The sequence below is a fragment of the Monosiga brevicollis genome, genomic scaffold (assembly GCF_000002865.3).
Source record: "Monosiga brevicollis MX1 MONBRscaffold_3 genomic scaffold, whole genome shotgun sequence".
Classification (NCBI taxonomy): domain Eukaryota; class Choanoflagellata; order Craspedida; family Salpingoecidae; genus Monosiga; species Monosiga brevicollis.
In genome coordinates, this window is record NW_001865040.1 from 516,303 (window position 1) to 543,145 (window position 26,843).

The 26,843-nt window shown below is 56.3% G+C and overlaps 8 protein-coding genes across 8 annotated transcripts; 4 read left to right on the forward strand and 4 right to left on the reverse strand.

Moving 5' to 3' along the window:
- Positions 1–7: 7 nt before the first annotated feature.
- MONBRDRAFT_35821 (uncharacterized protein) lies at positions 8–1,669 on the reverse strand. The gene is made up of 6 exons (XM_001743254.1): positions 1,603–1,669; positions 1,385–1,506; positions 1,265–1,307; positions 724–1,157; positions 436–616; positions 8–303 (listed from the first exon to the last, which is right to left on the reverse strand). Exons 1-6 carry the CDS (start codon positions 1,616–1,618, stop codon positions 71–73), a joined length of 1,029 nt encoding a protein of 342 aa, XP_001743306.1. The 5' UTR covers positions 1,619–1,669; the 3' UTR covers positions 8–70.
- A 6,377-nt stretch (positions 1,670–8,046) lies between these two features.
- On the forward strand, positions 8,047–8,907 carry MONBRDRAFT_14778 (uncharacterized protein; the record flags this gene model as incomplete). Its single annotated transcript, XM_001742932.1, has 1 exon — positions 8,047–8,907. One exon carries the CDS (start codon positions 8,047–8,049, stop codon positions 8,905–8,907), a length of 861 nt encoding a protein of 286 aa, XP_001742984.1.
- Positions 8,908–9,905: 998 nt separating this feature from the next.
- Positions 9,906–10,473, reverse strand: MONBRDRAFT_3220 (uncharacterized protein; the record flags this gene model as incomplete). Its single annotated transcript, XM_001743255.1, has 2 exons — positions 9,906–10,138; positions 10,275–10,473. Coding segments are annotated over 2 exons (432 nt in total), but the record flags the coding sequence as incomplete, so codon positions are not given.
- A 1,395-nt stretch (positions 10,474–11,868) lies between these two features.
- On the forward strand, positions 11,869–14,382 carry MONBRDRAFT_22769 (uncharacterized protein; the record flags this gene model as incomplete). Its single annotated transcript, XM_001742933.1, has 7 exons — positions 11,869–12,051; positions 12,156–12,218; positions 12,328–12,390; positions 12,524–12,593; positions 12,703–12,936; positions 14,020–14,054; positions 14,155–14,382. The coding sequence occupies 7 exons, from the start codon at positions 11,869–11,871 to the stop codon at positions 14,380–14,382; spliced, it is 876 nt and encodes a 291-aa protein (XP_001742985.1).
- Positions 14,383–15,477: 1,095 nt separating this feature from the next.
- MONBRDRAFT_21129 (uncharacterized protein) lies at positions 15,478–16,166 on the reverse strand (the record flags this gene model as incomplete). Its single annotated transcript, XM_001743256.1, has 2 exons — positions 15,478–15,609; positions 15,705–16,166. The coding sequence occupies 2 exons, from the start codon at positions 16,164–16,166 to the stop codon at positions 15,478–15,480; spliced, it is 594 nt and encodes a 197-aa protein (XP_001743308.1).
- A 104-nt stretch (positions 16,167–16,270) lies between these two features.
- MONBRDRAFT_22771 (uncharacterized protein) lies at positions 16,271–18,113 on the reverse strand (the record flags this gene model as incomplete). Its single annotated transcript, XM_001743257.1, has 6 exons — positions 16,271–16,792; positions 16,989–17,100; positions 17,211–17,266; positions 17,365–17,442; positions 17,656–17,701; positions 17,985–18,113. Coding segments are annotated over 6 exons (943 nt in total), but the record flags the coding sequence as incomplete, so codon positions are not given.
- A 572-nt stretch (positions 18,114–18,685) lies between these two features.
- MONBRDRAFT_35825 (uncharacterized protein) lies at positions 18,686–21,211 on the forward strand. The gene is made up of 7 exons (XM_001742934.1): positions 18,686–19,039; positions 19,139–19,254; positions 19,358–19,484; positions 19,652–19,752; positions 19,822–19,961; positions 20,089–20,284; positions 20,777–21,211. The coding sequence occupies exons 1-7, from the start codon at positions 18,973–18,975 to the stop codon at positions 21,188–21,190; spliced, it is 1,161 nt and encodes a 386-aa protein (XP_001742986.1). The 5' UTR covers positions 18,686–18,972; the 3' UTR covers positions 21,191–21,211.
- Positions 21,212–21,971: 760 nt separating this feature from the next.
- MONBRDRAFT_35826 (uncharacterized protein) lies at positions 21,972–26,672 on the forward strand (the record flags this gene model as incomplete). The annotated part of the gene is made up of 10 exons (XM_001742935.1): positions 21,972–22,050; positions 22,179–22,279; positions 23,114–23,253; positions 23,346–23,502; positions 24,024–24,115; positions 24,171–24,271; positions 24,367–24,590; positions 25,635–25,767; positions 25,907–26,073; positions 26,622–26,672. The coding sequence occupies 10 exons, from the start codon at positions 21,972–21,974 to the stop codon at positions 26,670–26,672; spliced, it is 1,245 nt and encodes a 414-aa protein (XP_001742987.1).
- Between the last annotated feature and the right edge of the window lie 171 nt (positions 26,673–26,843).

Here is a 26,843-nt window from a genome sequence, read left to right on the forward strand (position 1 = left end):
CAAGCCTGAAGGCTAGAGGTGTCAATTGGCTAGACAGGCGTGGGTCCAAGGGGGTGTTGCCAAGGGCGGTTTACTCCAAGTCGCGCACGTGGAGACGGTTCTCAGCCTGCAAGCGCTGAAAGTGCTCCGCCGTTTCGCGAATGGCATCGGGGAGAGGAGTCGGGAAGGCTCCGGTGAGACCATAAGGGGCAGGGACGCTGGCCAGCATGGTCTGCAAGCCCGTTTCGTCGACGTCAGCCATGATGGGGACTTCACGGCCATCGATTGTAATGAGCTTTTCAGCGGCTGGAAGGATTTGGCGAACTGGATTTTCGACACGGCCAGTGGGATCATGAGTGGCATGATAACACAAGCCGAACAGCCAAATACGGCAAAGGAGCGCAGTGATGGCTTGCTAGCCACATGCTTGGAGCACCGGACGGCAGGGCGACGAACCGTAGTCGATGAATTCTTCGGCTGACGTGACTTCGCCTCGGATGTTAAACACGGGGGCACCGTCGGAGGTAGAGAAGGCCGCACCAATAAACGCTCGTGCGACGTCCTTGACATAGCTAAAGCCGGTCGTGCCAGTGACGCTGCACACATAGGGCTGACCCACGATGGTGGCCTTGATGGCCTATCAAGCACGCGAGAAAGAAGGGTAGAAGGACACCGGCCAGCTATGAGACTGGCTTGAGCACGTACACACGACGTGCATGCAAGGGTCGGGGAAGTGCGACGAACTTTGGTTGGTGCCGAGGTGAGGCCGATTTCACGGCCCACGCCGAAGCAAGTCAGAGGCCGCAGGCCGACGCTGGGGATTTTGTGGTCTTGCCAATAGAGGCGAGCGGAGCCCTCGTTGGCAAGCTTGAAGACGCCGTAGATGGTGGCAGGTTTGTGGTAGAAGTCGTCTGGCACGGGTGGGTTGGTGTAGTCAGCCTTGGGGCCCAGGACGGCGGCAGACGAGGCGTAGGCGATACGGATTGGGGACTGGCCAGTTTCGGCAGCGAGGAGGCGGACAGCCTCAAAGACATTGAGGGTACCGATGACATTGACTTGCGCTCCCAAAACCGGGTTGACCTTGCAGGTGGGGATCTGTAGGCCTGCCAGGTGAATGATGGCAGACGGCTTGCTGGCCAGAACTAGGGTCTTGAACTGCTCCGGATCGGCAATGTCACCTGTGCGTGATGCCGATCGAAAACAATGACTCAAGGTTGACGGAAAATTCGGGTCATGAAGACCGTGTGTGTGTGCGTGCGCGTGTGTTTGAGTAAAAGTCACTGACCATAGTGGCGCTCGAGGCCAGCAAACTGTTCCTCGCTCAGCACCTAGGTCAGTTGCGACACAAAGGTGAAGGCGCGCGCCGAGCGCGCAGGTGTGTTTGTCTGGCATAGAGGAATGGTACCTGGCGAAGAATGTCATCGCTTTGCCGCAGGTCAAAGATGATGGGATGAGCCCCAGCCTCGATGAGCTGCTTGACGATCCAAGCTCCAAGAAAGCCCTGCCCGCCAGTGACCAGCACCTTGTCTGCACGCGCGCACACACGCATCACCAAATTCCTGTCAATAAGCTGCGGCGCACAGAGCCATGATCCAGAGCACCAATTCGGTCGTACACACGCACCTTGATTGGCCGCCATCTTTGAGGTATCAATCCAGTTGAGCGCCTCCGTCGGGGTCTTTCAATAAAGGTCAATCAGAAATGCATCAGACGCAGCGCCAGCAGCGCCAGCAGCAGCACGATTCGACGATCCGGATCGAGACGGCGAAACAAGTCACCATACCCACTTTTTTCACCCAATTTATCTGACAAAAAGCCTTTCTGCTTTTGGAGAACGAACATGCGGTAGCGGCCACCGTTGTGTGCCTCACACAACACACACACACACACACACACACACACACACACACGCCCACCACAGAGCAAAACTTGACAAGCAAAGAAGAAAGAGCCCTCCTATCTCTTCATGATAGACAGCATCTTGCTCACTCTCTCTTTTCCCTTTAGTTTTCTACATTGAATACATGGTCGATTCATCCATGCCTCTGCCGATTTCACATCTCACGACTCTTTCTCTCGCTTTGGTTTCGAGATTTTTCTGCCTGCTCTTCAGACGAGCGACGGCCCTCTCTCTCCCTCTCCCTCTCCCTGTCTGGGACTGTAGATGTGCGCCTGCCTGCCCGCGGCAGCTCGTGTTCTGAGCGTCTAGAAGGTGCCTTATCCGTGGCAACAACCCTATCTTGTCTGCCTTGGCCTCACCTCTGCCTCTTGTGCAAACGGCTATCCTTCCGTTGATACACGCAAGCTCGTCAGGTACGCTGTCGCGCCGTATTCGTTCTCGTGCCGTTTTCCTTTCGTCTCCCGCGCGCGCGCGCGCACACACACACACACATACATACACCACGAAGAGTGATATCAAAGGGTAGAGGCCAAGATCACAAAGAAGCCGTGGCTGCGGTTCAGCACGCATCCACACACGCATCTCCAAACCCAATGAGCCATCGGCCGGGGACTTTGAATGCATCATATGATTCAGGCTTGCCGCTCCTCTTGATGTCATGCGGTTCGCTTAGGAGCAGTCGCTACACCTCTCCCTGCTTGAGACGATCATAGCCGAAGGGCGTTGATACTCGCCGCAATGTGGTCCGATCCTGATACTTGAGCACCGTCTACGGCCTTGACTAGCTTCCGTGCGCCGTCCTATTCTCTCTCTGTTGCGTCTTATCACCCCTCCCCAACCGAGTGCGATGGACAGCAAGGGCTCAGTGGCCCCTGCGGCCCCCGCAGTCGATGCCTCACAACACCCAGACAGTGCGTCTTGCGCCGTCTCTCGTGACCTGCTTCAATCTCCTCCGTGACGCTGCACCCCGACTTCTTGCTACTCTTCTCTCTCATCCCCTCGCTTTTGAATGGCTCGGCCCCAAACTCACGGGGCTGTTGCAGATTTTCACGTCGAGTTTTCCCGTAACATCTTCTATGTCTCCTCCATGGAGCTCCAAGAGGGCGAGTCAATTCACATCATTCATCAGGGCATCGCCGACGTTGCAAACGCCTCCGCTGCTAGGTTCGACCATGCATTGGATAGTCTGATCCAGTGCCCCAGTCCATGTACAACTCACCGGCCTTGTGTGGACTCCCGGGACATCAGCTTTGTGCCCAAGGCCCAACACATTCCCGTGAAGCTCGAAGTCAACCTCAAATCAGTGGTCACGCGAAGGGCAGGCACGGCCGAAGTAGGTTCATCCAAGCGGTCGTGTCCAAGCAAGCGCCAAAAAAAGCCCGCAGGGCCCAGCCTCACACCGTATTGCTTGCTTGTTTGTTAGATGTTGTACACCACCCCTTTATCGACCATTGCCGTAGCAGCTTTTGGCAACACACCCCGCACAGCCGCTCTGTTTGGTTACATTGCCGACAACCTGCGCGATGGCCTTCCCATGGGCTATGCTCTCCACGTTTATCGAACTGACTCAGAAACCACTGCCTCCACCATTGTTGAGGTTTGTGTGCAAGAGTTTTTCCGCGAACGCGGTTGTTAGCCTCTTTGAAATGGCGGCGCTCTTTTGTAATTTTGACAGCCCATTTGCCGCCGCGTTACTTCACCATATGTTTTGGATGCTGCCCGCACAGATGCTTGGCCGAGCTTTTTCGGGCGCGCAACGCCACGCCCAAGAGGCAAGATCCTTGCAAAGCTACAACAGCCACGATAGTGGTCTCTATAGCACGAGTCAAGGAAGTCACCAGCCTCCTATACCCGAGGGGGGTGTGGACCTGACCAAGGCCCAGCCCTCCAGAGGCGATGGCACCTCAGCCCCTCCAAAAACCGTCCAACCAGTCTCCAGAGCATCGTCTGCACCCCCCGGGCACCGGCGCACTGTCAGCGATGGAGGTAACTATGCGCCTCAGCCGGCAGGACCTTCCATCAATACCAACTATCTGATGGAGCAGACGGTACAAAACATCTATCGTCGGCTTCACGCCCAAACACCTTGCCTTGTGAGCGACCACACGGCTGCCAGTGGCCGCAATGAGCCCCTTACTTTTATCGGGAATGAAGTCATCACCTGGCTTGTGGCCCAGCGCGACTTTCACAGCCGCCATGAGGCCGTCGAGTTTATGACCACCCTTCTCGTGCTGCGACTCATTTTCAATGTTGACGACGAAGGTGACGAGTTTAATGACTCCAACAGCCTCTATCGCTTTTCCTTGGACCAAGGGCGCAGTGCTGAGGCACCTCGCGCCCGCAGCGCAACGCTAGGCGCTCAGCATTCAGCTTCACAGTCACGATCCGATGACGCCAGCGCAGGCGCTGGAGCGCCAACGCAGACACTTGGCCTCAATTCCCTCAAAAACACCGCTCATAAGGCCGCCACCTTAAGTGCTTCTGCGGGCGATGTCCGGCTAGATGAAGACGATTTTGAGGCCGGTCTGGGCCTACCAGGAGCAACACCGCCACTCGAGTCCGTCTTGGCCCATGGTGAGTCTGCGGAGGCTTTTGCGCTGGTCCATACGCCACTTGAGGAATTGCAGGCGCGGCTCGAGGGCGGCGGTGACGGGGCCTTGTTGGATCACCTTCCAGTCAAGGTTCGTGCACGCCTCTTGGCTCAATGCTTGCACAACAGCGACCTGCCCCGAGCTCGTCTTTTGCTGCACCATGAGCCCGGCGGCATCTTTGAGGCCGCCCTCAACAGTGGTGGCGATGTTCTGCTCCACTGGGCTGCCCGGGCCAATCTGCGACACATTGTCATGTTTCTTTTGGAGCACGGCGCTGATTTGGAACACGTCAACGATCAACAACAGACCCCCTTGCACAAGGCCGCCGCGCGCAGCGAGTGCTTGGAGACATCCATGGTCCTGGTTCAATATGGCGCACGAATTCGTGTTGTCAACGCGCAGGGCAAGCGGCCCATCGATGATCGCCCAGAACTGGTTGAGGCACAAGCCGTGTTCTGCCGTTCTGTGATTGAGGACGTGGCCAACCACACAAACGTCGTTGACGCCTTGCAAGCCCTCATCCGCCTCAGTCAAAACCGGGAAATTCAGGCCACCTTGTGCGAGCTCGTTCCGAGCGTCGCCGACGACTTGGCGGTTTCATGTCGAGGCAACGATCGAGCACAAGAGCTGCTGATGACCTTCCTTGATCACGTCATGACGGACCAAAGCAGCTCCAATTGCGACCCTGATGTGCTAGCGTGCGTCCTGGCCCTGACACGTATCCCAGGCGCCAGTCGACGTCACGCTCTGGCCGCCCTCAACGGCCTGGTAGGCACTCAGGATCCCGTGGACTGTGTGGCTGCACTGGCCCGTTGTGATCTCAATCCCCTGGTTGAGATTGTTATGGCGGCCGATTCGGATAACGGAGCCATGGACATGGAACACCTCGGCCTGTCCGCCCGGTTGCTCTGCTTTGTTACAATGCTTCCCAAGTGTCGCAAAACACTCTCGAGCAGCAGCTTCGTGGACGTCCTGAGCCACATTCTCAGCCATCGCTACATGGCTGAGGTTTCCGGCGAGCCGTCGGCCGCAGGCCCAAACCACGAGCTCTTGCTGGCCCACATCCTGACTCTAGTGGGCAACCTCTGTGCGGTCCTCTCCAAGCAAGCCATGTATCGAGGACTCGGGGTGGATGACATTCTGCGCCAGCTGTTGCATCACACAAGCCGCCGCTTGCGACGCCTTGCTGCCCGTGCCTTGGTCATTCTCGGAGAAACAGATGTGTCGGGCGTCGATGTGTTTGACGAAAGCATCGAGGCACTCGATCTACGTGCAGGTGATCCATCAACCTTGACCTCCAACACCGAGTGGGGGCACACGGAAGTGATTGAGGATTCAACCCACGCACTACAAACCTACGTTGGGCCGCATTCTCGGCTGGCCCACACCGAGTACTGGCGACGCTTTTTGGGTATGAATTTGGAGCGGTTCCTGCTGGCGCTGACGGATCCACGCCAAACATCGGTGTGGGAACTGGCATTCATCTTCATCGCTGATTATTGGCCGCCGCTCGTTGTACTGCGTCTGCTGCTCCACCGATTTCGCTCCATTCCTGCCGCCCATGACCCAGGGGTGCTGGACCCGGAGCACCGCCAACTCTTCATTGTAATTGGGGCCTGGCTGCAGACCAGCCCTGAACATTTTCGCTCGGACACGGACATGTTGCGTGCAATGCAAGCGTGGCTTCAAGAGGCTCGCTCCCGCGGCCCGGTCTACGTGGAGGCGTGCCATTCTCTCGAGACGGCCGAGCTCAGCCCTCGCACGGATGAGCTCCTGAGCGGACAACTCAACTATCAATCCGCAGCTCATCAGGCCATGTATCGCCGTGCACACCAAGCCGTCCTCAAGGGTGAATTGCCACTATCCGACCAGACAGCCGTGGCATTGGCGGCGGCCTACATACACATCGAGGATTTGGCTCGCCGCCAGCCCGGGGCACTGGTCATTGAGCCCCGCGGCGGTATCCCTTCTTACAAGATGAAGCAGGTGCTGCCGCCAAACTTTGCACGTGGTCGTGATGTCAAACAGCTAGCCGAAGAAATTCGCCGCGCGTACGATGCCATTGCGAAGCGCAACGAGCGGGATACCATGCACTTCTACTTGTACAAGTATCATCTTGAGGCGCAGTCCGAGTGCGAGTTTTTCCCCGTGCGGGTGGTGCCCGAGCAGGCACCGCGCACCCGCTTGCCGCGCCTGCTGGGCATATCTCCCAAGCGCATCGTACTCACCTTGGAGAAGACTCGCCAGGTCGAGGCCAAGTACCCGCTTCAGGCACTGCAGCGCTGGCACATTCAGAAAGTCCGCGATCGCTTTCCTCGCCAGGACCGACCCAAGGCCTCTCTGCGCCACCGCCCCGAGCGCCATGCCCTGTGCCTACAGTTTGGGCGTGGTGAACTGGTTGTGTTGGCCGATGATACCACCATCACTGCGATCACCGATCTTCTGTGGCAAGTCACAGCTCTCGGGGCCCGAGGTGGCTCTGAGCCCAATGCCGACGTGAGTACGACGAGCACGTCCAGCCATGGGCAACAAGCTGGCGGTGTCGGTGCCTCCACTGCCGCGGTCACGGGCTCCATTGGCCCGGGGGCAAATTCCGGCTTCTCCTCCGTAACGACATCGGCCTCAGCTACGGCGCCCACAAGCCCAGCGCTGGTGCTGCCTGGGCGTCACAACGCGGCTAGCGATGACAGCATGCTGGGAGGCACCGGCTTGAGTGCCACCCGAGGATCCAATCTCACGAGCGGTTTGCGCTCTCGGGCCAGCACTGCTCCCCAGCAGCAGTTGTCCAGCTTGCGCGAGAGCTCATCCCATGGTGACACTAGTGGTGGACGCGGCGGCGGCAATGGTGCAGGCCAAGCTGGTGGGGCGCTTGGCGCCTCGACGCTTGATGTTGACGCTCGGACTTCCATGTTTGGTTTTGACGACATGGACGATGACTTTGACTTGAACATTTTTGCACCTGCTGAGGTTGAGGCTACACTCTCTGAGCCGCTCGACGACGATAACAACGGATCAGAGGGGGGTGGCTTTGCCCTCGGGAATGTGCGCCCGCGCTCCAACACACACACTACAGCCACATCCCCGGCAGCCAGCGGTCAGGCTTCGGGCACCGTCACACCCCGTGCCGTCACTCCTCCAGGGGCCCCGGACTCATCCCCCGCCGGCAGCGGAGCGGCGAGCCTCGGGGCCACTCGACCCACCACGCCCAACTTCACCTCGATCCCCAACACCGCGGGCCCGGTGAGTGCCGGCCGCAGCGGGACTGTTGGAGCGCCGTCGCCGTCCACGGCGTGTACCACGGTGGTGCCCAGCGTAGCCGGCACCGCTGCCCCGACGGCGCCGCCCTCTCCGATTTCGGTGCGTCCTCCAGCATCAGCATGGCAGGCCAATCCTCCGCCGGCCGTGGCCAGCTCCAGTGATGTGGCTGCCACTGAAGCGTCGGGCAGCAAGACGTCAGCCGAGTCAAACGCAACGACGTTTACCAACTGTGATCGCCGCTTCAAGCCGTACATGCTGGTGTCGCGTGGTGTGGTGATCTGTGATTGCCCGGCGTCTCCAGCGCTGCCCGCAGCCTTGATGCAGCGTTCAGTCACGCCCCTCGACTGCACGCCCCATCCGCTCGAGCTCGCACGTCAACTGACATTGTATGAGCATGACTTATTCAAACGAGTTCGCGCTCTAGACTTGGTGCACAAGGTCAAATCGGGCGAAGCCGCGACGGTGGCATCGGTGTCCGCCATGATTCGCCACTTCAACGCCATGACCAGTTTTGTGGCCGCCTGTGTTCTGCAGGAGACGGATCGCGAGCGCCGCGTGGCTTTGGTGCAGAAGATGATTGCCTTGGGCCATCGCTGCTACACCTTGGGCAACCTGAATGGGGCCATGGAGGTGGTTGCCGGGCTAGGCCTGACGCCTGTTCGTCGCCTCACGGAGACCTGGGCCGGCGTGGACCCAGCTGCGCGAAAGGCCTTTACGGGGCTGGAGCGTCTGATGAGTGCCGAACGCAACTTCCATCGCTACCGCGCCCTTTTGCGCAAGCTGCGACCACCCATGGTGCCGTACTTTGGGCTCTATCTCCGTGATCTGACCATGACATTGCACAGCAATCAGGACACGCTGCGGTGCGGCATGCTCAATACGGGCAAGTTGCGAGACCTGAGTGTCTTGTTGGAGGATATGGAGGCGCGGCAACAGGGCAGCTACCCATTGATTGTGTTGCCCAATGTACGTGCCATGCTGCAGGGCCTGGCCCCAGTGGACGAGGATGTGCTTTTTGAGCGGTCCTACGCGGTGCAGCCGCCTTCCCACCTACGCAAGGCGTCATCGACATCATTCTTCGGCTTTCGCCTCACCGGAGACAGCGATTCCAATTCCTCCAACAGCCTGCGCGGGCGGCGTGCGAGCCGCCATCGCACTCTCAGCACCAATGTCAAGTGAAGGTCCAGATCTACTTGTCCTGACACTTTTTTTCCCATATTATTTCTTCCCGGCTTGGCCGGCCCGTGATGTTGATCCAATTGTGCTTCATCTGCTGTTGCTCACACAACAATATTGTTGATGGTTGCGCCGTATCAACATGTTTTCCGTCCTAAATAACCCTTGTTTGATTGATCCCATTCTGGCACGAACCGCACAAAACCCTCGCGCTGGCGTTTTTGGCCCTTGGTGACCCATGCGGTGATATTTTTCACCTTGCTCTCCTTGGTTGTTGTTGTTTTGAAAGAAATGTTTAAATGAAATGTGACTGACTGCGGGGTGCTCGCTTTGGATCGGAAGGTTCTTGGCGAGCATTTGCTGTTGTAATTGACTTTTTTTATTTTTTATTTTGGATGACTAGCGTACCGTTTGGTTTGGCAGCCGAACGACTTGACGTCTGGATGTGATCTCATGGTCGATTGAGACATGGGTATCAGTGGAGGTAACGGGACAGCAAGGATCATCGGACGGGTGAAGACAATGCCTTTAATCCCGGGCCCTGGTGTGGTGTGGTGTGGATGATGGTGTGCAAGGGCTTAGTAATAGATACAGCGCGCGCTGCAGATACTTGACTGGTGGGGAGTGAACGTTTGCAAGTGACTTTCAAGGTGGGAAACCTACTCCATTGCTGGCACGGGTCGAAAGAAGTCATCGAGGACAGTGCCTTGCGTGAAGAGCCAGGCGTTGCTCGGCATGGCTTCAAGCCAGGTGCGCAAGTCAGCGGGCAGCTTGGCCAAAACGGGCGAGGCGGTCGCGGCGTCCTCCACGAGGGCATCCATGCCAGCAATCGCAAGGCGAATGTTCTGCAGGGTTGGTTCTCCTGGAAAGGCGTCTAGCCATTGACGGGCAGCCCGCTTCTCTACTTCTGGGTGCACATTTTCAGTACCAGCGCGCGGATTGGGGACGCGCAGCGCCACCTCGGGCACTTTCTCAGGGTGCTCGGCGTACAGCAGTGTCTTGCCACGGGCCTCGGCCAGTTCGGTAGCCGGAATTTGGCGGGCCAGGGCCCCAAAGGTGGCCCGCACCACGTTGAGCGGGTTGTTGGAGCCAATGATATCAGCACCCAAGTCACGAATGCCGGCCAACTCGGCAATGCCCATGACGGAGCGGTGGGCAATCAAACCACCCCCCGGACGCTTAGGGCGCAGGAAAATTTTGGTCCGCAGAAACTTGTGGTGGATGGTGTGATGGACTGGCATATGAAACAATCAACAGCAAAGTTTGAACCACGCAAAACAAATGATGATGGTGAGCGCTCGAAAGCGTTGGTCGTGTCGGTGGTAGGGGGCGAGGGTCACGGTTAAAGGTCAAGGGGCAGAGCTACGCACTGGTACGCTCGTCGAAGCGATCGATAAAGACGGCTTTGCGAATAGCCTTGGCGGTGGCCTTGCGTACGGCATCACCCACGTCCTCTGCTTTGGCAATGGCAAAGCCAGCCACACCCTTTTTGTTACCCACGATGACGAGAGCCCACATGGATGATTGACGACCACCACGGGTCATGTTGATAACTCGCTTCGTCTGCAAACATGGCACGTGGCAAAGGATGAGCGCGGTAGGACTCGGCGTCAAGCTCCAGCGTGATGTGGATGGCCGAGCGTCGGATGAGCACACACACCTCGACAATACGGGCCTCAAAATCCTTGGAACTTTTGTCCTCCAGCTCTGCGAGAGGATCGACAAGGTTTGGGATGTGAGCGAGCAAAGGAAATGGCCAGGCTGGCGGCTCACCGTGGTTAAATTGGCAAAGCTGGCTGTCTGCTCGTGCCCTGCCTTGACCTGCCCTGCTATGACGTGTCGGGACTGTGAAACGGGGAAGAGCCGCGTCTCAAACAAACCATTTTCGACTTCGATGCGTCGTGCACTCTCAACCAGCTCCATGGGGTTGGCCAGGCCAGCCATGGACTCTGGAAACACGGCGCCCTTGTGCAAGGCTACAGGTTGCTCGTTTGTGTCTGTGAGCCAAGTGCCGGGGATCCGGGAAGGGAGGAAGGTGAGCACCGCCAAACCAGCATGGATGCACTTTCAAGTTGCATGTGGCCAGGCCGAATTCAGACAGCCAGCCAGCCAGACAAACAGACAGACCAGCTTTGACGGAGCGCGGCTTAGCGGAGCGACGATTCGCAGTTGAGGCCGCACGCTTGGTTGTTAATTCCATTTGCCGCAGGCGGTTGGCCAGCACAGCCATGGTTTGGGATGGCACGGCCATTCGCGCTGAGGGCACCGCCGCCCGCCAGGCGCTGACCAAGCCTCGCGTTGCCATCATGGGGGTCACGCAACTGCATCAGCGTACAACTTGACCCCCACCTGCCTGTGATAAGAATGTCAGATGATTCTGGTGTCAGGCGCTATTTATAGTAGTTGGAAACATTTGTTGTGAACATATCAACTTTGGGGAGACTACAACAACTCGAGCGGCATCTGCTGGCGCTGGCTCCATCGCTGTTGCTCTGCTGCCGTGGCATTGAGCTACGTCGCGTTGCGAAACAGTTCATGCGCCGAGTGGGCCGCGGCCGGGAGCACCCAGCGGATAGGCACACCAGGTGCATCGGCTTATGATCGTCACACTTCTGGCCGCGCTTATTGACACGCCACCGTCGGGCGTCTTATGTGCCGTCACCGAGGAGCTGTGCTGTGGCCTCGGGCGTGGGTGACTGAAGCGGGGTCCGAGGGGTCCTTCAAGTTGAAACTCCTAGTAGCCTCCTTTTAGTCCTCGAGAGAGGGAATCATTGCTCAGTCATGGCGGCGGCAGATCCCTTTTTGGTAGTAAAAGAGTAAGTGGCGCAGTGTCGCGGTATCAAAGCCTTAGAACTGTCTGGCGTCAGCCTTTGCCTCGGGGATTTCGTCTTTTTGCGCCTCATCTTGGTTGGGACACATATACTTGGTGGTGCGACATCAACGTATAGAGAGGTCGAGCAGACCATGAAAAAGGCGCGGGCGCTTTATCAGCGTTGGCAGCAGCTTTTCGGAGATCGCTCCACAGACTCGGAGGAGCTGGAGTGGACGACCAAGGAGCTGCGCACCTCTCTCAAGGGCATTGACTGGGACCTGGAGGATTTGGCAGAGACGGTTGTCATCGCTGAAAAGGAGCCTGAAAAATTCAAGGTGGTGTTCACGTTCATGGGCTGCGTTTCTGCGCTGCTTGCTCGTTGTGCCAGCTCATTCCTTCTGCCCGACCGACCTGCTGACCTCACTCTCCAATATTGTAGCTCTCACACACAGAGCTGGCTGCGCGTCGTCAGTTTATTGAGCGTAGCCGCCGTGATGTACAGGTGCGCTTGCCACAGGGCTGTGTCCACGCACGCGTGTTTCGGACGCTGGGCCTGAGCAGCATGAATGGCGAACCGCCTTACCTCGCTTTTTGTTGTTGCTGCGACGCAGGAAATGGTGGATGGGACGAATCCCGCCAAGATCAAAGCGAAGCGGGACGCTTCTGACAAGGCGGTCTGTGTTCGGTCACGCTGGCCCGGTTTCCTGGGGCCAGGGTCTTGCCTTTTGCTTGGTTCCCGGGCCAGGGTCTTCGCATGCTGCTTGGCCCATCGCAGCCGCCTCACGACTCGTTTCTGGCTGCGCGCAGAACCTCATGGGGGGCAGCAAGTATAATCGCTACGAAAAGCTAGAGCGCGAGATTCAGGAAGATAATCAAAGTAGGTGACCCTCGCACTGCCGCGTGCGGGCCGCACGCACGTCTTATGAATGATTCACATGTCCGCCAAATGACTCTGGCTTGTACGCCACGCGGCCTGCTGTCACTAGATTTCATTGATGACCAGCATCAAACCCAGGGTATGATCATGCGGGAGCAAGACACACAGTTGCAGGAGGTGGGCCAGACGATTGGAGTTTTACGACAGATGGGTCAGATGATCGGCGACGAGCTGGAGGACCAAAACGAGCTGCTCGAGGATTTGGACACGGAAATGACCACAACCGGCGATCGCCTAACCAACGTACTCCGCAAGCTTGATCGCACCCTGAGCATTACCAAAGGTATCTCGCATCTTCTTTCTCCCAGCATGGCTCTGCTGGCCCCGCGCCTCATTTTGTCTCTCACCTCAACGCCTCTTGTTCTCCTCCCCTCGCACAGATGGCAAACAATCGTGCTGCATCTGCTTGCTCCTTATTTTGCTCGTGATTCTACTTGTTGTCTATCTCACATAAATAACGCCCTTCTTGCTGCCCTCGGCCTCTTGTCGTTTGTGCACCATGTTCCACTTTGCGGCCCTCCTAAAAGCGATGCTCGTTCGGGTCAAGTGTTGTTGTTCTTCTTTGCTGCTCTCTCCTCTCTCCTCCCTTTTTTTTTTTTTTTTTTTTTTTTTTTTGATTTCGTCTTTTCCCTCCACAAATCTTGATGACGCAATTTTGGCCATTAATTTTAGTTGATGCTCACTGAGTTCGCATTTTGAACCCCTTCAAGTGAACTTGCACGTGCAACACCTTTTAGCTTCTTTGAAAATGTGATGGCGATGGCCACTGCAGTTGGAGTCATCTGCACCCAGCCTGAATACGTAACTCGTGGCCGCGCATTGTCCATGAACCCGAGCGCAGCCCTCCCTCAAGTGAACGCAAACGCTTGAGCTCTGAGCAGTCGACTGCTGATATGACGCATTCGCAAGCATCGGCGACAAGCAGCAAGGACCCCCATGGCGTTGTCGACCGAGCGATCCACTCTTGAATTCAGCTTCAGCTTGCCTAAAGCTGTCCGCATCTTTCACATGGCAACTCTGCCTTTGCATCTTCCTTCTTCTTGCCCTGGAGCCCTGCCGAGTTGACATGGACTCTGGGTTTCTGCCTGCCTTTTCTTCCTACCCTCCTGCTGGAACGTCATAAAATCTCGGACATGGGTAAGGCCCACACAGCCCTCCTGGTGAGGTGCACCGCGCTAACCACACTGCCGTTGACGCGGCATCGTGCGCAAGACATGGACAAGCAAGCCTCCACTTGACCCTCGCGTGTTTTCCAGATGTGCGCCACCGCCGCGCGCTTTGAGCATTTTTCTCTTTCCGCTCGTCCAGTGCATCTTCACCACCCCGTCCTTCTTCGCTCCCACCATTGCACACCCCGTGCCTTGAGCCAGCCCTCAAATCTTCGTGTCAAACAACATCATGGTAAGTGGGTGGGAGACAAACGACACGCTTGCTCCGACTAGACGTTCTTCATGGTGGTGTTGACCAACTCATGTGCTTGTCTTGACATACCAATGTCTAGTCGGCCCAACCCCCTAGCGGTTATCCCCAGTATGCCAATGATCCCTCGGGCAACCCTCCCTACGTCCTCCACAATGGCCAGTATTACTATGCCCAGCCTCAGCAGCAGCCGGGCCAGCCCCAGCACGCACAGCATCACCATGGTGATGCGACCAAGGGCTCGGGTGGCTTTTGCGCCGGTCTCTTCACCGCGCTAGCGGTGTGCTGCTGCTGTGACATCATCTTTTAAGCCCGGGCCGGGGCGCATTGAAGTTTGAGCCTAAGTACGCTTGTGAAATTTTTCTAGCGTCCGGTTCTCAACGTGCCGCAAGCGCTTGAGCAGTGGGAAGGCCACGGTCGGCCGATTGGTGCATGGAAGATAAATGTGTGTTTGTGTGCGCGTGTGCATTGTTAACGTGATTGTGGCACAGCTTTGAGCCCGTATCCACCGCCAGAGCGTGTGGAGATAGCAGCGGCTGTCGCCCCCGTGCCGTGCTTGGTGTGTGGGAGAGGAGCGTGCGCGCGGTTGCCACCGCTGTGCGCTGTTTGTGGCTGGGCCATTGTAACAGGCTGCACATCCTCAACCTTGTTCTTATTTCTTTTCTTGGTTCTGGTGTACCTGGAGTAATTGACAACCTCTTTTTGTCACCAAGCAACACGATCAAATGATATGACTCCTTTTCGGCGAAGGGCAGCGACAACATCTCATCCTCAACGCCTTGCTGTTGCCAACACCGATCTCCGTATCCCGCAGCCAATATCAGCAAAGAAAAGCTGGGCGCCATCTGCGATGTTCGTTTTGGATTCGGAGTGGATCAAGGGGGAGGGGAAAAGGGTGGGGCGCCCGGACACAAGGTCAACTTTAAAGCGGCCAGTGAGACCAAAACAACGGCTGCAGCTCCACGGCCAAAGAGCGCCATAAAGAAAAATCTGGTCAAATCAACAAGGACATACCACACAACAAGGGTTTCTCAGAAAGAGGGAATGCTGAGAATGCAAAGGGGAGCAAGCGTGCGCAACACGACAAATCCTCTCACACATCCGGGCAAAAGAAGGCGAGATTGTGGAGCATGCACAGAAAGACAAAACGTGCACAAAAAAAAAAAAAAGAAAAAAGAAAAAAGAAAAACCACACACACACACACACAAGCCAGACAGACATTAACAAAGAAAACACAAGAGAGCAAATCTGTGTGCAAGTGCAAGTACAACTGAGCGCGCGCGCGCATGGGCATGCAAGTGACAACGCCACAAAAGCGAGGGGGTGGGGACTTGAGCGCGCCTCAATATCAGCGACGAGTCATTATTGTCCGCTTGAAAACGGCAGCTTCGACAAGGCAGCCATTTACTCCAGCACCAAGACGCGGGGGTCCTCAACGGCCTCCTTGACCTTGCGGAGGAAGGTAACGGCCTCCCGGCCATCGATGAGACGATGGTCATACGTCAGCGCAACGTACATCATGGGTCGGATCTCCACCTACAAGTCGTCGGCAGATGGCGTACCATGGTGAGGAGATGATTACACAGTGTCAAGGTACGACATTCGACCACGCCGCGTCAGTTGGGACATACCTTGCCGTTGATGGCAACAGGGCGCTCAAAAATGCCGTGCATACCCAAAATGGCAGACTGAGGTGGGTTGATGATGGGGGTACCCATGAGAGAGCCGAACACGCCACCATTGCTGATGGTGAAGGTACCACCGTCCATGTCCTCAATGGCCAGGTCGCCGTTGCGAGCCTTGTTGCCAAGGCTGGCAATCTCGTTCTCAATGTCAACGTAGCTCATCTTCTCGACGTTGCGCACGACCGGGACGACAAGGCCGCGAGGGGTAGCCACAGCCACGCTAATGTTGACGTAGTCGTGATACAGGATGTGCTTGCCATCCGGGTCGATGAAAGCGTTGACAGCGGGCTCCTGCTGCAAAGCCCAGGCCGAGGCCTTCATAAAGGCAGACATGAAGCCAAGCTTGACATCGTGCTTCTTCAAGACGGCGTCCTTGTGCTTCTTGCGGAACTCCATGATGTTGCTCATGTCAATCTCATTGAAAGTGGTAAGCATGGCAGCGGTGTTTTGCGAATCCTTGAGGCGCTCCGCCGTGCGCAGACGGATGCGGGACATCTTCACCTTGGTCACACCTGAGGACTGGTCCTCAGGGGCAGCCGAGGCAGTATTGGCACTGCTTGAGGCCTTGGGAGCGGCAGCGGGAGCAGGGGAAGCGGCAGAGGGGGTCTTCGATGCCTTGGGGGCGGCAGTTGCGGCGGCACCAGCAGCCGCGCCCGCAGCCGCGCCGGCAGACGCACCAGCAGAGGAGCCACCACTGGCAGGGGCAGAGGCAGGCTTAATCTTGAAAAGCTCGGCCCCGACGGGCACGGTATCGCCTTCAGACACGAGGAAAGCGGTGACGATGCCCGACTCGGGCGCATTGACAGGGGCCGAGGCCTTTTCAGTTTCCACGATCAAAACGGCTTCATCGGCCTCCACAAAGTCACCAATCTCCTTCTCAAAAGACGCAATATCGCCTTCCGAGATAGACTCGGCAACGCGGGGCAACGTAACGGTGAACTCGGGCTTGTCTGACTCAGTGGGGCCTGAAGATTCCGCCGCAGGCGCTGCGGACTCGGTCTTGGCAGCATCCGAAGAGGCACCTTCCGCGGGAGCTGTGTAGATGGGTGAAGAGCAAGGAGTGCAGGAGGGTGAGAATGGCGAGATGAGCAAGGTGCCGGAGTCCAAGTCCACCCGGCTTGGACCTTGCAGTCGTGGCTGTTCGTGACGACTGGTCTTCCCTCCCCTGTCTCGTGGGCTTGTGCAAGCACGCATCAACACACGGGAGGGAAGCGCTCTCCGAGAACAAACCATCTCCAGGTCGGAGCTTGAAGAGGGGAGCACCAACATGGACGGTGTCACCAATTTCAGCTAGGAGCGCTGTAATGTATCCAGACTGTGGGCTATTGACAGGGGCGGCAGCCTAGCAAGCAGAGGATAGCAAGGTGACGGCAGCAAGGGAAGAGACATGAGCCTGACGCATTGCTGGGTGGGCCTGCAGGACGGCGCGCAAAGGTTGGCACGGCAGCCTACCTTGTCTGTTTCAAGGGTGGCGACGGCCTCATCAATCTCAACAAAGTCTCCGACCTCTGCACAAACATACCAACCACCGCGGGCGCGTGAGGCCGCTCGACCATTCTAGAGGATACACCGCACCCAAGACACTGAGCTCCAAGCGCTGGCTTACCCTTGTGCCATTCCGCAACTTCACCCTCGGAAATGGACTCGGCCACCTGTGGCACGGGGACCTCGACTTCCTCGGCGCCTGCAGGTCCAGTAGATCACCACGGTGACAAAGCTTATGAGTACTTGAGAGTTCAGAACGCATTTAGCAGTCACGACTGAGCGGCAGGCGCCAGCAAATTCGCCAGCAACCCAAGTGGCGGGTGTGGGACAAGTCAACAAGGTCTTCAGAAAACGCGGTTGGAGGCTCTATGTCTGAGCACTGCCACACGATCAGCCATGCGCTCATACTTACGACGCAGAGGAGTGGCATGAAAGAAGCGCTGTGCTGCAACAGCGACCTGAGGGCACTTCAGTCGCGCGTCATGTGTGCGCGCGCGTGCATAGCAGTGGCGCGTGAGTGGGTGGCAGGCGGCAGGAGCAGGAGGAAGAAAAAGAAAGAAAGAAAAGAAAAGACAAGCAAGATGTAGAGGACCGTAGGCCCAAGCACAAATGCTTGAGATCCAAGCACACAACCACTGCATGTGCGCAGCCCAGTGGTCTGGAGCTACGGCACAGCCAAGACAAGGGCTGCACCCTCCCATGTGCCAGTGCAAGTGACATTGGAACAGGAGGGAAGCCTACCTGAACTGCAGGAGAGCTAGACTTGAGCTGGGACAATTTTTGCCACAGGGGAGCAGCACGAGTCGCCGAGGCACGCCAAAGCGCCGGGGCCAGAGCGCGCAGGGCGGGGGTAGAACGAGCCGCCGCCATGATGCCGTCACTTGCACAAATCCACGGCGCCAAGAAAAATGAACGAAATGAGAGAGAGACACACACACACACACACAAAAAAAAAAAAAAAGCAAAAAAGCAAAGAGAGAAACAACAGAAAACAAAAGAAAGGCAGAAAGACCATTGAGAACGTCACACAAACGAATGCAACAGCGGGGAAAGTGAGCAGGCAGGCCCTGAGAGAGGCTGAAGCATGCTCGCCACATCGCTGGCAAAAGGGCCATCGTGTCAATTGAGGGGGTCAAGAGGCTGCTGCGCCTGCCAAAGCACCCCTCCGCAGGCGCTGCCGTTTCATCTTCAACAAGCGCAAAGGCCGAATGGGATGCACTCACAGCTGGTAGCAGAGCCTGGTGGCACGCTGTTGTGTTAGCGGACCTTTTCCCTTGATTTGCGACTTGAACTGCAGCCGCACATTTTGAATTACTTTACTGCCATTTTTACCTAGATGTGCCTTCACACCGAAAGAGACTTGCGTCATGTGTACCGGGCTCACACTCTTGTGCTCCACAGTGCTGACAATTTGCCATTGTCATCATTTTACCCACCTCAGTGAACAACAACAGAGAGAGTGTGAGAGAGATAGTGTTGGTCGTTGTCAAGAAAGACGGCATCGGGGCTCATAGGGTAGAGCCGTGCCGGGGCTCATAGGGTAGAGCCGCTATCCTTGGATGAAACAGCGACGAAATTTACCATAGAGGGTTTGAACCAGCAGGGTCTGTCTTCTGGTGGAGGCGGGGAGAACTCGTTGCGACCACGTCTCGATTTCCCACGTCAGTCAAGACATCGGACTTTGCGGTTGCGTTGTGAGAGCAGCATCCGTAGCCGCACGACCAGCAGCATGGCCCGATCGGCGTGCTGGCTGTGGGCCACTTTGATTGCTCTTGGCTCTGCGAGCGTGGCCCGAGGTAAGTCTCGATCACTGGCCTTGAGATGGTCTACCAAGACGGCGTGGAACAGGACGTCTTTCCGTTGTCTTCTGATAAAATCTTGTGGGCCCTGAAAAGGTCCAGTCACACCAGGCACCAGCAGCACGAACGCTGAGATGCAAGCCATCAGTCTGCTGCACTCATCCATCGACTACAACCGGGACGGTGTGATTGACGAGGCTGAAACGGCAGGGGTACGATGCCAGGCTCCGCCCCGCCATCCATCCTCATCGCCATTTCCCGACCAATGCATGGGCCGTACTCAATCATCCCAAAACCCCTCTTGTTTGTGGACAGATCCTCAAAGACGCGTACATGTCCGACGAGGATACCAGCGAATTTCTTACCGAGTCCCACGAGTACTTTCAGCTCGATGCGCTTCGCGATCTGCGCGAAATCTACGAAGCCTGGCTTGCTAACCCCGGTCAGTACAAGTACAGCGGTCTGAACGGACTGCCCGGGCGTGAGGCGAGCTCATTTACGCAACCTGCCCATTGCCACACTGATTCTTCAATCTGGCAAGCAGGTGCTGGAGGTTGCGATCACGCGCACCAACCTCACCGTGCTCTGCTTCCCTCCCACCCCATCCAGCCCGCAACTGGACCGTTCAAGAAGTTGCCGAGTGGGCGCTTCGGGAAGTTGGATCGGTTGACACAGCTCGGCTGCTACGCGAGGCTCAAGTCAACGGCACTGTACGAATTGCATCCCTCGGGCCTCACTCATCTCTATCAGGGTGAAAAACCACGCTCTTTTAACCCCAGCCTGCCATATCGCAGATGCTGCCCATGCTCGCGACCAACGATACGCTGCTCAAGAACTTTGCCCTCAGTGCGCAGACACGCGCCCGCCTGAAGATTCGAAGCATGGACATTATCCTTTTTGGGCCGCCTCCATCCGACCTGTGCGTGACTTTGATAGAACATGGAAGAATAGACCTTGCTTTCACTTTCTACGCTTGCTCCGACATGCGGGACAAAACACGGCCCTCATCGCTTTTCTTTGACCTTTGACGCATGGTGGGATGGCAGGTGGCAGTACGCCATCGTCGCCGTCTCAATCTTGTTGGCGTTGAGCTCCTTGCTGCTCCTTGCCCATCATCTGCGCCAATCCAAAGCCCTGGCGCAGGAACTGGAGCGTCTCAAGTCTGACTCGGACGAGTTGACCACGATGCGTGGCCAGATGCACGAGGTGGAGCGCTTCCTCAACGATAACCGCCATGAAGGGGTAAGTTCTTTTGGTTGTTTGGAGTGTTGGCAATGGATTGGCTGCACCCCGGGCAGGACGTGCGCTTGCTCAAGACTATCGTGGTGGCATCGTTCGACAGCATGACAAGGATGCCTTGTTGGAGCAAGTCCAACAACTGCATGCCGACGCGCTGAAGCAAGAGCTTGGGGCACAGGAAATGACGGCTCTGCAGGCGCGCGTACGTTTCCCCTCGTATAACACACACACACACACACACACACACACACACACACACACACACACACACACACACACACACACACACACACACACACACACACACACACACACACACACACACACACACACCTACTTTCTCCTTCCCCCTTCCCTCTTCTTGCGGCTCTCGGGGATGATAGGGTGTCTGCCTCGTTGCCCCCTGCTCTCCTTGTTCGGGCCTGAGGCGCCACAGAGCTTTGCTATGCCGCTGCTCACGCATGTGTGGGGTGTCTACCTTGGTTTTTTTTTCAGGTGCGGCAACTCGAGGCGGAGAACCGCCGTCTCAGTGGCCAACTGGATGCCAACGCACGCGATCTTATTCACCAGTGTTTTGAACGCGAAACGGCCCTGTTCAAATTCAAGGCCAAGAGCATCGACGAGCGCCAACAAGAGGTTGCCAGCGAATATGAAAAGCTCACCAATCGCCGTGGTGCCCTCTTCAACCTGCGGATGGCACACAGCACCAAGCCGCACGAGCTGGAACTGGCCATGACCAAGATCAAGGCCGACATGGCTGCTCTTATTGAGGAGGGTCACGAGCGTCGGCAGCGCTGGTCTCAGATCCAGGATATCTTCAAACTCAACCTTCAGCCCCGCCGCAGCTCCAGTGCTAATAGCAAGAGTACCCATAGCGAGCATCTTCGCCGCCGTGCAACCGGCAAGTAAAGCAAACCAGCGGCCTGGACCAGCTGCACCTTTGAGGGCGGTGGCCACGTCTTTTCTAAACCTGCAACCTGACACGTAAAAATATAGTACCGATCTCCCATACTCAGCACGTTGAGATGTGCACTTGAAAAGACTCTCACCCACACACACACACACACATTCACCCGCTCCTCAACACTTGAAGGCCCTTCTGAGGACAACCGTTTTTTTGGCGTCAATGTCAGATCCCTTTCTCTCCTTAAGGACTTTGCACACAACACGATTTTATTTGTCATCAAGACCAGGACAGCACCAGTAAGCCCCCTTTGATCCCAACACACGCCCCCCTGCCTGCTGCTGCCCCTCGCCCCTCCTCCCTTCTGCTCCCACCTGCCCTGCTCTCCTCGTTCTCCCCTCCCGCTCTCATCTACCTAATCCCCTCGTTCTTTCTTTCGCCTCCCCTTTCTCTCCCATTGTCAAATGTTGGCTTTTGAAATTGTGTTCTAGATCCCGGAAACGCCCGATCTCTGGTGTCTTAACCTCGCAGCTTCAGTGTGCGTGGAGACTTGAACATGGCCGCAAAATGGACGTTGCTTGTGGCGCAGGCCAAAGAAGGCCAGCTCAAGGCATTTGATGATCTCTTGGAAGGGGTATGACCTGACCCAGCACAAGTTTGGGATCACCGTTTCGCGCAACCCCTCTGACCCGCCATATCTCGCGTCTGCATGCACATGCCCTTGCCCGCTGAATTGTATTTGTGGAATAGCTCAATGGTGAGGATCATCATTCTGCCGTCATCCGCATGGCCATGTGTGAGGCCGGGGTCTACGATGCCATCAAAGCTGCCCTTGAGACGAAGAAGAGCGACTTGACGGGCAAAGGTGTGTTCACCTCAACTTCAAAGCCGCTCCACCCACCAGTTTCTCTGACCTGGCCAGCAAGATCTCGCAGTCACCTGCACTCTCACCTGTCGCTTTCTTTGTGTTCCTACGTGTGACTAATTTGGCAGCTTGGCACTTGCTTCGCCAGCTCAATGCCACATTTCATGAAAAAAATGATGTCCTTCACGCCAAAGCTCTGGAAGTGGTTCCCCTGGCCGTCCAGCTGCAGGTATTTTTCGAAGCGCTGGCGCCTGTTTGGCGCCCACTTTAACCGCACCACTAAAGTTGACGATCAAACGGTCGGACATGATCCTCAAACCAACTGGATTCGTGTTCACGTGTGGGGCCTAGACACTACTTGACCCTGCGGCCAGTGCCGAAACCATGGAATGGGCTTCCAAAGGTCTCCGCCCGTATCCCATGTCTAACAGCGGGCGCGTTGCCATGCAGGAGCACATGGTCAAGGTTGTCGAGGTGAGCGCGATTGACCCTTTGAGCTGATTGACTATCCACAAGACCATCTTGCACCGATAGCCCAAGCTCTCCAATATTTATACTGCTTCTGTTGGCAATTTGCTCTCATGTTTGGTGCGTGCCATCTCACCCAATAGACGTTGGACCTACTTTCCTGGGATCAAGAGCTGCAGGCTATGGCACTCAAAAACATCGTGGGCACCATGCAGAACCTCAGTCAAAGCGAGGAGGCACGAGCACCCATGCTCAAAGCGGGTGGGTGGTCCCCTTTGAACGCGGCTGCTGAGATACAAAAAATTATCGTGAGCCAACCCAACTCATTTTAAGCCATCCGTTTCCCGCGAGCTTAGGCGTCCACGACCGCATGTTTCCACTCATGAAAAGCAAAGACGAAAACAAGGCCCCGGTGGACGCTGGCAGTACCATTGCCAATCTGCTGGGCAACCAGGAGAATCACCCCATGTTGCAGGCACGTCTGTTACCTTACCGCATCGCGCCGAGGCAGCTGGAAACGCGGCAGGACTCCAGACATAGCTCATAACCTCCCCTTGTTATGACCCCGGTGTTCTTTTTTTTTTTTTTTTTTCAGGCGGATAGCACGCTGATTAAGCTTATGCTAGATTGTCTTGCCAAGGCGCGCAAGGGGCAGCTGTTCTACGGCGCCTATTGGCGCACCTCGGCTGCCCTTCAGTGTTTGGCCGCCCTCTCTGTTGCTGACAGCAACAAACCGTATGTCCCACCTGATGAGCACTGAGCTACTGATGCGATCACCCACTTCACTTTCTTGACGCCCCTGCACCCTGGGTGCGATGCCGATGCAGGATGCTGTTGCACGCGGGAGCGGGTAAGGCTGCCATTGATATTCTCAAGGCCAAGCACACTGCCCCGGACGCCAAGACCGAAGAGTACGCTGTTATGCTTCTCGGTAACTTGGCCTTTGTCACTGACCTCCACAAGATCTCAAAGAGCGTGGACAAGGTACGTGGAACTCACATGGTTTTGCCCTGAGCACACCGTGCCGGTCGCAGGGGTGTCTGGCTTGGCACCTAGTTCACGATCCCAATCTCGATGACAATAAACGCATAGCTCTTGGCTTACGTGGCCGAGCATGGGCAGTCGGCCGAGGCCAAGCGCCTTGCCCAACTCGCGCTGTTCAGCCGCACCCATCAAGCCAATCAAGAGACTGCTGCTCGCAAGCGGGTATGACCCACGCTTGCCACCGCGGTCTTTCAGGCCGGCCAACGGCAAAAGCAACCTCACAACTTGATGTTTCGAGCAGAATTCCATGGGAGATCATGGTCACGTCATGCTGAGCTATTCTTGGAAGCAGCAAGATACGATGCTCGAAGTCAAGAGGCGCCTCGAGGCCGAAAACTTCCCTGTCTGGATGGACGTGGACCATGTACGTCTCAGCCCCGCCCCTGTCGTTCGCTTTGGATCGCACATTGCAATGCATTCCTCCTCAACTGCCATGTTAGATGTCTGGTTCTACTCTCGAGGCCATGGCCAGCGCAGTGGAAGACGCCTCCGTGGTCGTGGTGGCACTCTCGGCCGATTACAAGGACTCGGCAGCGTGTCGCACCGAGGGCGAGTACGTAACTGTGCCTGACATGGCGCCTTGGCAATGCCAACCTCGCATTTCGCAGGATGCTCAAAGCTGATGGCTTACGCAGATACGCCTTTAACCTTCGCAAGCCCGTTGTGCCCCTCAAGACGGTGTCAGACTACCGCCCCGATGGCTGGCTCGGTAAGGCCCGACTTGAGGGAGGGCAGCCTTGTGGCAGCAGACCGAAAGCGCTCGCTCACGCTGCCTCCCTTGCCGGTGGGCATTCTGACCTTTAGGTGCAATTGTGGGCTCCAAACTCTATTTTGAAGTTCATGAGGATGCCGACAAAGAAGCAAGCGTCGACTCCCTGGTCAAGGAGATTAAACGACTCATCAAAGCTAACAAGGACGTCGCCAGCAAGTCTGTTGAGGGGGACGACCGAGCTCAAAAGCTGCAACAGCAATTGCTCGACGCCGAGAGCGAAATCAAGCGGCTACGAGCGACCGCTCGCCAAGAGCCAGTAAGTCACACTCTTTTGAGTGATGATGCGGCAGACTCTTAGTTCTCATCGCCTTGTTCATACGTGACCCCCCGCTAGGTGGGACTCACGCCCACGAGCCTGGAGGAAATTGCTGCCACTGTGACGCAAATTGTCGAAACCCAGACCGACAAGGTGTTGCGGCGCCTAAATGAGCTGGAAAGCCGGCTCGAAACCCTCGAAGCTAAAATGGCATGAGTTTGCCACACAACTACCTGCTTGTACAAACCAACATCAGAATCCATAACTGCCAAGAGCCCGCCGAGCTGTTACATCGGCTATCCCAAATGAGCCACCCACATATCCGCATGTGTACTGAAATGATTTTTAGGCCACAAATTCGAGTTTTTGTGTGACAAAGGATCTTGTTCGTTTTGTTATGTTTGTTGTGGTATTTCTTTGTTTCGTATTTTTAACTTTTCTTGTTGATGCAGGTTTGCTCAAGGCTTGTAGGGGGCGATCCAACTCGATGGTGGGTGGCGATGGGAGGGCGACGGGGATATGAAAGAGGGGTTGAGTGGAGCCAAAGGCCGTGCTCAAAAGGTCATGATGGGGTCGTGTGAGGGATTGGGATTTGGAAGGATGCCGGGGTCCTGGCATGGTCTGATCAATCACATGCCATGGCTGGCATTCGCGCAGAGAAGAAGGAGGAGGAGGACTGATAGCCATCAACATGCACTGGATCTTTGGATACGGCTCACTCATCTCCGGGCAGTCTCGTGACAAAACCGGGAAGAGTGGCAACTACATCAATGCGCTAGTCTCAGGTGCGCTACTCGCTGACGGCGATCGGCCGCCTTCCAAGCGCCTCCCTCACCACTGGTCGTGTACATCTGCCCTGGCTGTTAGGCGTTGAACGCCGCTGGGTTTTGCGGCATGCCTGGTCCTGGGATGTACCCAGTCTTGAGCCCAAGCTCGTTGGCATGGTAGGACCTAAAAGACGCCGTGATCTCGCTTCCATCTCTTGTGCGGAAAGCGCCTTCATCAGATCTAGGCGGTAGCTTAACCTGCGCATCGTGCACACAGACGGCGGTTGGTGTTGTCAAGGTCGAGGATCCCAGCGTGACTTGCACGGGTGTTTTGTTTCAAGTGCCTGATGAGGAGTTGCCCAGCTTTGATGAGCGGGAAGTGGGCTACACGCGCACCCGCCTGGCTCCAGGTAAACATAGAATTTTATATTCAACCCCTCAATCTGCTGTTCACCTGCAAAGACCAATCGCGCGCGCGCTCAATTATTCGGTTTTTTTTTTTTCTTTTTTTTTTAACAAAAAAAAAAAATCATCTTGATGCAACTTTAGAGGCGGTTAAGGCTTGGACAGACTCAACCACAAGCAGCAATGGGCCCGTCACGCTCAGTGTAGATGATGAATATTGGGTCTACTGCATTAATGACCCAAAGCCGGCGGATGCCGATTTTCCTATTCCTCAAAGCTACATCGATGTCATCCTGTCCGGCGCTCTCGAAGTGAGTTAACCCCGTTGCTACGGTTTGCAGGCAGAAGAAAGGGTACAAAAGAAAAGGGATGAAACCACTTTTATTTTAGTCTCTGCAACGGCGCGCCTTGCAGAGCATCCTTGACAAGCATCTCATTGTTTGAAAACACGCGCGCGCGCACACACACACTCACACAGGTCTCGGAGGAATTTGCGGCCGCCTTTGTGACCGGAACCCAAGGCTGGCAGCATTGGATCAATGACCGCGAGGTTTGTGTCGATGAGTCATCCCGGTTCTCGCAAACGACGTCAGCTCATGTCGATTGTTGCACCGCCTTGGGCTCTGGACCGGCTTGTAGCTGCCCCTATACATTCGACACACCCCCGAAGCCAAGGCGCAGGCGGTTGCGGTGGATGCAGTTTTAACCAAGGTATGCCCGTGGCTTCCAACCTTCTCTCGTGCCGCGTTTAAGCAGCAAGGGTTGTGGCCTGTCCGATGCTGTGTGTTCTGCCATAGCATCTCATTCCCTTGCGGTTGGTGTCTTTCGGGACTATTGAATCTTTCTCTTGCGCTTTTAGCACATTCCCAAAGCCTTGGCCCAGCGCTATGAGGCCAAGCAAGGGGCGTAGGCCTGATCGTGACAAGCACAATCGAGCCTTACTCTTGAGTAGTCCTCTTCCCTGCCACAACATGACATTGAGTTTTCTGACCCAGGCAAGGCAGTAGCTGCCGCTTCCAGCGGATGATGTAGTCCTCTCTTGACGGAAAATCATATTATCGTTTCGTTGCAAATCCAACGA

Coding starts and splice junctions, on each gene's coding strand:
- MONBRDRAFT_35821 (XM_001743254.1), bottom strand. Junction 1,308..1,384: donor GCGATGACATTCTTCGCCAG/GTACCATTCCTC, acceptor CAACTGACCTAG/GTGCTGAGCGAGGAACAGTT. Junction 617..723: donor TCACCTCGGCACCAACCAAA/GTTCGTCGCACT, acceptor CGTGCTTGATAG/GCCATCAAGGCCACCATCGT.
- MONBRDRAFT_35825 (XM_001742934.1), top strand. CDS start 18,973: ATGGCCCGATCGGCGTGCTGGCTGTGGGCCACTTTGATTGCTCTTGGC. Junction 19,485..19,651: donor AGCCTGGCTTGCTAACCCCG/GTCAGTACAAGT, acceptor CACCCCATCCAG/CCCGCAACTGGACCGTTCAA. Junction 19,962..20,088: donor GGGCCGCCTCCATCCGACCT/GTGCGTGACTTT, acceptor GTGGGATGGCAG/GTGGCAGTACGCCATCGTCG.